At 39.9% G+C, this 11,293-nt stretch overlaps 1 protein-coding gene across 1 annotated transcript in view; it reads left to right on the top strand.

Annotated features, from left to right (window-relative positions):
- The window catches only part of LOC138047574 (xylosyl- and glucuronyltransferase LARGE2-like), a 17,448-nt gene extending 6,569 nt beyond the window's left edge, over positions 1-10,879 (top strand). Inside the window, exons 4-15 of the mRNA XM_068894483.1 lie at positions 199-250; positions 3,687-3,792; positions 3,896-4,032; positions 5,850-5,931; positions 6,150-6,210; positions 6,447-6,528; positions 6,813-6,859; positions 6,941-7,015; positions 7,601-7,691; positions 7,940-8,015; positions 8,247-8,364; positions 10,786-10,879. Coding sequence (XP_068750584.1) covers positions 199-250; positions 3,687-3,792; positions 3,896-4,032; positions 5,850-5,931; positions 6,150-6,210; positions 6,447-6,528; positions 6,813-6,859; positions 6,941-7,015; positions 7,601-7,691; positions 7,940-8,015; positions 8,247-8,364; positions 10,786-10,879 — 1,021 coding nt within the window. The remainder of the gene's footprint in view (positions 1-198; positions 251-3,686; positions 3,793-3,895; positions 4,033-5,849; positions 5,932-6,149; positions 6,211-6,446; positions 6,529-6,812; positions 6,860-6,940; positions 7,016-7,600; positions 7,692-7,939; positions 8,016-8,246; positions 8,365-10,785) is intronic.
- Positions 10,880-11,293: the final 414 nt, after the last annotated feature.

The following is an 11,293-nucleotide window of genomic DNA, read 5'->3' on the forward strand; positions in this document are numbered from 1 at the left end:
TTGGCGACGACTGGTCAAGTAGCTAGTGAACCACTCGTAAAGTGGACCTACGATTCCCAAGTTTTAAGGTTGCTACTGGAAATTATTGCACGGAAGGCTTTCGTAAATTAATTTCAATAGATCGTAATAGCAAAGTTGTAAAATTTTAACCGAAATTCCGAACTATAATTTTATTTCATCCTCCCAAATCTCTCTCAGGATGGACTTTCTACCAGAGTCAGGAAAACTGACGAAGAAGAAAGCAGAGTATGTAAGTACCAAAGGAAAAGCGTCTTGTGTTCGGTCAATATGCGGGACAATCATCCGTGAACGCGCCTTAACCCAGTTGTCAGCACTCGCCATGTTTTTCGTTGTTCCCTTATGCCAATGTCAAACCCTTGTTGAAGACAGGTTTCACAAAGCGAGACCGCCATCGACAAGATAAAACTGTATTGAAAGAGAGGGGATATTTCATGCCCAGTGAATGAAATGAACAAATTTATTTTTCGAGTTTTGAATTCCCAACCGACATCCACTTGTCTGTTTTCCGAGACACGAGTGATGAGTTGAGGTTGGGGAAAAGAAATCCGCGTGCACTGTAATTACTTGCATGTCTGGACATATCCTTATCATTCAGACAGCCACAATTCAAAGCGAAACAAAGTGATGAGTAGAGTTAAAAGCGTTGTGTATTTCTATCACTGTATCTCGTAGTCAATTCTAGTTCACAGAGTGCTTGCAATTTTTGGTTTGGGCAAAGGTTGAACAATTATCTCAATCAGCGAAGGGCTTTGACTTGGGTGACCGTGAAGTTAACGTGCAACTAAAAGAGTACCGTTGAGGAATGAGGTCTGCAAACAATTTGATAGATTATTGACGACCCCAGGAGCTCATCAAGTGGAGCCATTATCTCCCACACTTGGCCCAGGATAATTTCGTCCCCAGAGTCCGCTTTTCTTTTGGTCAGCACCAAGAACACGGACTCTGGCCACTTCCAAGGCAAGAAGTCTGCAATTCACGGACTTCCGGCTCGTCTATGCACGCTCAGAAATTGGAAGCAACAGTGGTTGTCAACGGTTACAAAAATGGACCTTCACTACGACTGCGCATAAATTGGAAGTGGCCAGAGTCCGTGTTCTTGGTGCTGACCAAAAGAAAAGCGGACTCTGGGGACGAGACTGCGCCAAGTATCAACCCTTTCCCAAGTAGATCTATTTATAGAACGCCTCCCTTGGGAGATTCAGCTCGTCCACTGTTGTAAAAGCCAATCAAAACAGAACTATCTCAGCGTCAAGGAAAATACGATACTTTTCGCGGGAAAAAAGTGGTCCTAAAAATAAATTTACTCCGGAAAGGGTTGGCTCATATCTTAATCTTCATTTCCCATCTGTTAGGCTGTACTGTTGTTACATTATATTGTGTTGTTTGAACAATGAGAGCTAGCCTACATCTGTTAATCTTTGACTGAATCATTTGATTTTACTCCATTTTTCATGTATCAGCTCTGTTTTTGCAAGGACAGCTGGACTATTCGCATTTTGACTCGACCGTTTAGTACCATTTCATGTCCCGTTTTTCGTCATTCGTCGCTATTACTTTTTCGCTTTGGCTAGATCGTTTACGTTTATCCTATACTATTCCAGCAAAGATGGCTTAACTGTTCGAACTTTAAGCTGTATCATTTGTAGTCTCTGTACTACATTGCAACCAATGGCTCATCCTCGGTGTAAAAACCTGTGAAACTCACAGATGACGTAACACAAAGGAAAACAAAAGAGCAAAAAGACATCAAACAATAACTTAACCCTACCACGAGCTAACAAAACAAAGAAAACGTTTCACAGGTTCTTACACCAAGGTAAACCCCAACCAATTTCATTCCGCCAGATCTATTTCAAGTTCTTATATATTTGGTATTAGTATAATTACATAGGTGATTATGAAATTCTCTACGCTGATTGGTTGCACTTGAGGTCATTATTACACGATAATCACCTAAGCGGTTTTTTTTTTCAAAATGGCCGTAAGCCGTTTTGTCGAGGTGACTTACAAAGAAAGTAAGTGTTTTAAAGAAAATACAGATTTTTCAAATAATCGCCGATGTAATTATACTAAAACAATCATTCACTTCCCCTTCGGCGAATAATTGTTAAACATGATAAGGGCGGCTCATATTAATGGCGTAGCTCCCACGAGTCTCTCATCGCTTGCTCTTGCATCGCAGAGCAACCAGTAATCGGACTGCGGAATGCCTGATACTCAGGCTATCACCGGAGCACTCGAATTTTTTTCGAGTATCACTGAGTCAACGTCGAATTAACTGGCTGCGCATCGTGAGTCCACAACATTTTGACCACTGTGATGACAAGTATCGTTGTCGAAAAGAGTACAGACAACGCTGAACCACTTTCGATTTGTTTTTTACCACAATATTCAACGCCAAAGAAAGTGTTTATTTCAGAGCGTGAGCAAAATCATGACACAAAGAAAGAGCAAGCGTTGTCTATAACTTTACCAAAATGAGCGTTCTGGTTGGCTATTACATTGTTGGCTATATACATGGTGCCTAAATAACCGCTTAACACCACACCCGGTCAAGTGTGAGACGTTTTTAGTATCTAGATCTAGTTTGTCGGGCCTATTGCACCAGTCCGGATCGGCGATTCTTTCGTTAATCAAGTTAACAAATCCCGCTTACTTGGCACTGTGGTGGACAATAAGCTGAGCTGGACACCTCACTTGATGGATCTAAAGAAGCGCTTTGCCATAAAGTTAGCCTTGCTAAAGAGGTGCAAATTCTTACCTAAGAATGTTTTAGAAGCATTTTATCTTACTGTAATTCTACCGACTGTCACCTATGGGTTACCTTTGTGGGGATGCTGCAGTAATAAGGAACTGTTTAATTCAGTAGAAAAGCTACACAGTACAGCTGCGAAGATAATTTTTAATTTAGGATCAGACACCCCGCATACAGAGGCCTTAAAGATAGCGAATTGGCATCCACTCTGCTACAAATACAAGATTGCATTAGTAAAACTGATACACAAGGCTCACTGGGAAAATCTGCCTTTGCCATTATGTGACAATATAATCTGTAGACGAACATCGAAATATCCGTCTAGGACACCTGACTCTGTCTGTGTACCTCGCTTCAACTCAAGATTTGTCCATTTTTCGATTCGATATAGAGGTGCGGCTCTATGGAATAACACCTTGGCCAACGATCATTCAATTGTAAACGCGAGATGTAAAACTTTTTAAACCAAGTTGAAAGATAATGCAAGTTTCTTAAATTTTAATTTTTATGCTACGTCAATTTCTACTACAGATTTTAGTGACCATGATTATGTATACTTTTAATCGACATGTATCTTACATATACAATCGTAATTGCCATTTAGTTTTAGCTCTCTTATACCATAGGGATTTTTAGTTTAGGCGTATAATAGTATGTAATTTAAGGGAATCTTATCTTATTTGTAAACACACGACCCCATAAGCTTACAGCTTTAAACATTATCGTGTTTAAATAAAGGTATATCTATCTATCTATCTATATCTATGACAAATTGACGCGAGCATGACTCGAGCAGCGTTGTCTAGACTCTCATCGACAACGGCAAATTAGCCAATCAGATTGCGAGAGTACAAGCAATTGTGGTAAAAAAATACATCTCCTCAAGATCAAACTGTAATTTCATTTTCAGATCTGTCCGCGTGGTGAAAGAATCACAAGTGTGACTGTGATGTTAGGCTGTTTTGGATACCAAGGTTATCTCATCTTCACTGACCTGGCTTTGAGACCTATTTATGGTAACTACTCTAGCAGAAAGAGAGGTTCTCTGTACACTTTCTCAGTCTTTTCAGTTCTTGTTGCTGTATTTGTAAGATACTGATTTGTCTCCTTGTGATGCAGATTCAAAACATATTGAGAACTGGGGAATAATTAAGACAGAAGATTTATTAGTACAGTGCCAGGCACCAAGCAGACGGCCACGCCCAAGGTCTGGAGACATTCTCACTGAAATCCTGTTTTCCTCTTCATCCCCTGCAGTGAGTAGGAGAAGTACCTCAGGGTCTTGATAAGATAACTTTAATTCGTCGTGTTCGAGGACTGTACTATAAATTACACCTTACGCTTTATCTGTAAAGACGGGGTGCAGTACGAGATTAATGAGACGCCGATTCTATTTCATGGAAATTGAAACAAAGACAACAGCGCACCTTGAAACCGAGCGGGCCGTTCAACAGAATATGGCCCGTTGTGCATCGACAATTTTAAAGTTACCCAAAAACCTTTCCTGACACTATCAGTCATATTTTCACCAAACCTAATGATCCTGAGCCGATTCTGTTCTATGGATGTCCCCTCGCAGCACTTCACTTGCTATCAGTAACTCCTAGTTTGTCACACATATAAAAGAAGTTATTTTTTTTCTTTTTAAAAATGAAAACTCCGCTTTGTCGGAACATGCTTGCCAAGCCAACCATACAGAAAGTAGCCAATCGTTTGTCCGGATGTGCCCCTTAATTAGATGCACGCGGGGTTCAATAAGCGTCACGAAGTGTCCCCTTGCTTTTCTACTTCAACATCAATCGTGCGTTTCTCGGAATACAGACAATTATTAAATTTTCAACCTCGGATAATGCAATTCTAGCTTTCTCATTGGTTCACTGCATCTCGGTTACCAACCATTGTACCTGCGTTTGACCTTATATGGAAATGAATGCGCCAAATGTCGCTCAGCATAAAATTTTTGGCGCCCGGAAGTCATATCGCTTTCTTGTCGTTTCTTAAACTTAAATAAAATTCAGCAAAACCGAAGGTTGAGAATTTATTAAAACAATTATTCCATTCGCCCTTCTTGGGTACGAGATTGGTAATAGCCAACGAGGCGCGTAGCGCCTTATAAACAGCTGCATTTACCATAAGGTAAAAATAACGCTAACCTGTACCCTTACTTTATTGTTGGAAATAGGCAGCAAAGGCTTGGACTAATCCTGTTTCGGGACTCCCTCTTACTCCGCTTTGAACAGGACCAAGGCTTAGAGTTTGAGGGACGCTTCGTGTTAGATGTCAAAATTGGGCCTGCACCTAATTACTAGGTGCATTTCTGGAAATAAGGGCGGCCAATCGAAGCGAGTTTAGAACCTGAGAAATATAACACAAATTGACCAAATTGACCTTGGAGTGGTTTTCAATTGAGTGTCGAAAGTAATTAGCGAATTGCTTTGGTTTTGCATTCTTTACTTCACTCAGTGATTGGTTCAAAGTTCTTGCGCCATTTTTTCAACCAATCAGAAGTGAAACCAAAATCAATCGTGGCTTTCGCGTGCACATTTTCCCGCGCTTTGTGTCGGCTACGTGTAATTGCTCCGAGTTTTGATTGGTTTACTGGATTGTTTTCGTCCTTTTTGATTGGCCAAAGTGATAACTTTGGTTTTGGTTTTACGACACTCAATTGAAACTCGCTCTATTATTATTGAATTAATGACTGCGCTAGAAATAGAGCGAGTTTCAATCGAGTGTCGTAAAACCAATATCAAAATAATTACTTTGACCAATCAAAAAGGACGGAGACAATACAGTAAACTAATCAAAATTCGAAGTAATAACACGTACCCGACACAAAGCGCGGGAAAATGTGCACGCTCGAGCCACCATTGGTTTTGGTTTCGCTTGTGATTGGTTGAAAAAGTGGCGCGAGAACTTTGAACCAATCACTGAGTAACGTCATCATAAACCAAAGCAATTTTATAATTTCTTTCTACACTAAATTAAAATCCGCTGTAACTTCTTATTTGGCAATATGAATTAAAATCTCATGGGTAACTGATATGAACGGACTATTTTTTCTGGTTCTTCGTAGGATTTTGAATCAATCACTTTGGTGACTCAACTAACTTCCAATAGAATAAAGATGTTGAAAAGGATTTTAAGAGTTTGGAACGGTGAGTCTATTACACTGGATAACGCAAAAAAGAGGTGAGGTAAATATAGGTTACGTGTTCTGTTCTGAAATTGTCACTAGTCAGTATAACGAGACAGACACAAAATCACCAAGAGGGGATTAGAATCATGCATAAGTATTTTGTGCAAAAAACTTATTTTTCATGTGAAATCATTTTCTCCAGTTGCTGATTTATGTTGATTTATGCCTTCATTTCAGGTCCTTTGTCTCTTGTAGTATACGTTTTTGTGGAAGACTACGATAATATCGACTTGAAAAGGCAAGACGACAGTTTGTTATATCCATCTGGTCTGGCTAGAAGGCCTCTTCCATTGAGCGCCACGTGCGCGACCCTTTTTTTCCGTCAGCATCTGTTCAACTTGTTAAGTTTCGAGTGTAGCACCAGGTAGCATCTATAGTTAGTTAAAGTAACTGTCCTCGAATCCGAAACGCTCTTGATTTGCTATCTTGATAAAGAATTAAGGAGATACATTTCTAAGATGTCTATGTTTTTAGGAAGCAGATTCAGCTGGGATTACCCCCACACATATTCACAAAGTTTTCTACGCTGTCTGTTATCGTAATATATGGAAATGAGGTAAGTGACATGGGCTGAATGTGCCTCGTACATAATTAGCTTGGCCAAGAGAATATGAGACTTGGACTTGTGACTTCTTACCAAGTGTTCTTCTGCATGGTAACGTACTTTTGTGTTTCGAAGCAAATTCTTTGCACGTTGATCTTTGCATGCTCCTTTCTATCAGAATACCAAAGAGCTGGACGTCAATGTTTTAAGATAATGACTTCTGCAGTCGCTTTTACTCGGCTTCTCTTTATACATGTACATCTTTCAAGTTGATCATTCTATTTTATTTTTCACAGATAGGTCCGCAATACCCAATTAACCGCCTTCGGAACATCGCTATCAGGTGTGTTTTTGCAACCATAAATAAAGACATGTAAACTCCGTGTTTGCAATTCATTCTGTTACCTTCTTTTCTGTCTCTCAGAAATGCTAAAACTCAATTTACATTCTTGGTGGATGTAGATTTTGTTCCTTCACCCAACCTGGATATCATTGCAAGGTGAGACGTTGTTGTCAAGAGTCGAAATTATGCAATTGCGATCACTACACTTACTGACTGGCTTAAGATCTCCTAGCCTGCGAACTCAGACGTATTTTCTGCGGTCGTTTCTCTCCCCCGAAGCTATTTTTCGAGGGTGAGAAACGACCGCCGGAAATTTAGTTTTATCAACGGAGTTGATAACGTAAATTGGCCACCGTACAGAGATTCTAAAAGCTGACGTTTCGAGCGTTAGCCCTTCGTCAGAGCGAATCGAGGAATTATGGGTTACGTGTAGTTTTTATAGTCGAGTAGGAGCTACGCTATTGGTGGTAACATGGCAACGTGAAAAATAGGAATTAAGCGTTCGTTAAGGGTGCCGATTTGGAAAATGAATTTTTGTTCTAGATTCTTGCGGCTTTCCGTGGAACCTAGATGTAAGGAAAGGCCGCAGATAGCCATGTGTTTTTTGAAGTGGTTAGGGAGATTAAAATGACGAGCGACTGGCTTAGAAATAGCTGCATTTAGTGTCAATACGCGCACTTTTACCCCAAAACACTTTAGTTATCTGACTAACTGATTCCTCTGGATTCTTCTTACTTTCAGGAATCATATTCTTTATTACAATGGAACAATAAACAGTAAACACGACAAGATATCCTTTGTTGTGCCAGCATTCGATGGTGCACGACAATTGGTTTGTCCACACTGATGTAATTTTTCCAAGTACTTAGCTGATCTCTCATGAACCGAAGTGCGTCTTTACAATTATACACAATATTTAACCTAATATTTACGCGTCCATTTCCGAACAAAATAACACAATAATGTCATTTAATAATGTTGAATCTCGAGTAGGTCGCGACTTTATTTTCGAATAGGATCTAGGCTTTTTTGATAAACAATTTGTTATTAAAATGTGTCATTCTTTTGACTTTATTTTAGTTTATCAATGATCTTCCAGAAACTAAGGATGATTTAGTAAGAATGGTAAAAACCAAGAAGACTCTGTCGCCATTTAGTATCCTTTCTATCACTTTGCTAACGCATTTCAATGCCCTGTTGTGTAAGGTCATGTCTACCTTTTCTTCTTGATGTGTTTGGCCATTGGCCATTTTGATGTACTCATGTGACACAACAGCTATGTGACATCACCGATGCATTCCTTAAATAGTCCATTTTCTTTGTTAACACAACCCCGCATAAAAAATAAGTTTTCCAATTTTCGATTCACCTCCTTGACGTGCCATAGGACAAATAGAATCGCCACTATCGCACAGCTCTACCAACTACAGCAAATGGTACCACACCAGTGAGCCCTATGACGTCACCACTTACCAGGATAAATACGAGCCTTACGTGATTCTAAGGTGTGATTATAAATAACCCATTTATTTTGTCAATTTGTTATTACAAAATCACTTTTTGAAAGAAAAAGAAGAAACGTCGTTCCCTCCATGGCAAGTTTACTTTAGGAAACAACAAACGAACTTTCAACGAAATTTATCTCCGATTTTTAAGAATGTGATTGGATGATGATAACAGTGACAATATTCATTGATATCAAAGCATCGCCGCAATATTGATGACAATTATCAGCACCAACATGGAAAGGAAAGGAACTTTATTTTACTGTCTAGTCGTTCTAGCGCTGGAGCGCTAATTCGGGACACAGTAAACTGAAATTAACAATTAACACAAATCAAGTCAAATGTTGGTTTTTGAGGAGAGGGGAAACCGGAGTATCCGGAGAAAACCTCTCGGCGCAGAATAGAGAACAAACTTAACCCACATATGACGTCGAGTCCCGGAATCGAACCCGGGCCACATTGGTGGGAGGCGAGTGCTCTCACCACCGTATCCTTGCACCCCGACCTTAGTGACCTTAGTCGGGTCGCACACTTGAAGCCCCCACATCTTTCGTCAGGGAACCAATAAATGGTATCGGATGTCATCTTCGTTCCCTACGTTCGTGGGGGTTTCCCAGAGCACAAGCTCCGCTGCAGCTAAAACAGAAAACAGTGACCAGTCAGACCAAGTCTTCGCCAGGCAAGTTTGTTCGAATAGTACCTCACAGAACTTCATTCAGTACAAATCAGTGCCAACTCATTCTAATAATGATGATAAAGGAGATGATGATAATTCTAATCAGAGAACGTTTAGAAATACATTTGATAATAAAAATTAACGGTAAAACTACGACGTTTCGAAGTCTCCATGACCTCATTATCAAGTAAAATGTAAAATGTTAAAATTGATGTAAAATTGTAGCTCAGAGATTATATACAAATAAAATGTGATAAACTTCATTGGAATAATGAGCGTTCATTGTTATTGGTGTTTAACGTGTCAGTTCGTGCAGTATATGTTTAAATAAATACTTTTGCACGTATTGAGTCAGACTGCGTGTTTAGCTTTGGTTTTCGTTCGCGAATGAATAACATTTCGTGAATTAGGCAGTCCATTTTCCCGCGGCATTTCTTGAGAACAGAAAACATTTCCGCTAGGTTAGTGAACGCTACGCCGTGGGCTTCTTTCAGATGCTTGCCAATGACAGAGGCTTTATGTTCTTCTATGCGTTGATGAAGATGGCGTGTGGTATAACCGATATAATCCGCATCGCACGAATCACATTTGAAAATGTAAACAACGCATTGGTGGTTAATTAAAGCGGGCTTCTCTTCTTGTATCTTGAGCTTTTCCTCGATCTTACGACTCGTGAAAACTGGTTGTAGGTCAGTTCCGATTTTCCGGCCAAGATCTTTCAGCTGATGTCTTACTGTGTCGGCCGATTTTTGGTCTTTAAATGGCAAAGTTATTCTGACAGGTTTTGGTGTAGCCGCGTCAGCTTCAGTTGGGATTTCATGACGGCTTTGGATCGTAAACCTCGTGTACCCGGCGATAGCTGAGTTGATGAGTTTCACTGGGTAATTAAGCTTGGTAAACATCCGCTTGAGATGTTGGCATTCCTTCGTAAAAGATTCTTTCGTTGATGACAGGCGGTAAGCTCGGTTCAGCATTGTATTCAGCAGAGATCTTTTGTAACGCTGATCGACATGGCTCTGGTAATGTAAGAGCAGTCCTGTATCAGTTGGTTTACGATATACGCTTGTTGTCAGGTGACAACCGCTTTTCTCGATCATGATACCGAGGAATGGAAGCTTGTTGTTTTCAGCAATTTCCATTGTGAACTGTATAGCAGGATGGCATTCGTTCAATGTTGAAAGGAAGGCTGTTGCGGCTTGAATATTCGGCATCGTGGCTAATGTGTCGTCGACGTACCTTTTATAGAAACTTGGTAACTTGTTGTTGCGATCCAGTAGTTCTTCAATGGAGCACAGGAAAACGTTTGCCATAAGGGGTCCCAGGGGCGAGCCCATGGCCACACCGTCCACCTGCTCATAAAGTTGACCGTCGAACTGAAATAGCTGATCTTTGGTTGCTATTCTTAAACACGTTAAACACCAATAACAATGAACGCTCATTATTCCAATGAAGTTTATCACATTTTATTTGTATATAATCTCTGAGCTACAATTTTACATCAGTTTTAACATTTTACATTTTACTTGATAATGAGGTCATGGAGACTTCGAAACGTCGAAGTTTTACCGTTAATTTTTATTATCAGATGATAATTCAAGGTTAAAAAAACCCATAGTGCTGAAAGAACCTGAGGATGATTAGACGAAGCTCAAGAAGCTCTGCCTTTACGACTATCCGAGACAAAGTTTTAATATATTTATTTTCAATAACTTTATAAGAAGATTAAATTGATTCGCTTATTGCAGACGGACTCCTCACTTGCCTTTGTATGACGAGAGGTTTACTGGTTATGGAATGAACAAGATTTCTTATGTTATAGAACTCGCACTACTAAGGTAACTACAAAACGATAGAGATTTCGAGAGATTGTTCTTGTAAAATCATTCATTTGCGAGCACAATAAATCGCGTTTTTCAATGACTCTTAAGAGATAAGCAACGATAAATCTCTAAACCATAATGCACAGTAATATCCTCTATTTATTATATGACTAGCTCCGTGGGCGGGCAAGATGAACCAAATCGCGCGCTCTGATTGGCTACCCGAGCGGGCAAGATGGAGCGATACTGCCCGCTCGGGATTTCTCGCTTGGTCCCGCAAGATCAAAGATCATTTTTTGGTGTTTTAAGTCATATAATAAATCCTTTATTGACCAAGATTGTTCGGTCAAGATGACTGGATATTGGCCTCGTTCTTTTTTTGCGTGTTTAGGGACCTCGACTTCGTCTCGGTCCATAAACACGCAAAAAAAGA

Source organism: Montipora capricornis, chromosome 4 (assembly GCF_036669925.1).
Source record: "Montipora capricornis isolate CH-2021 chromosome 4, ASM3666992v2, whole genome shotgun sequence".
NCBI lineage: Eukaryota > Metazoa > Cnidaria > Anthozoa > Scleractinia > Acroporidae > Montipora > Montipora capricornis.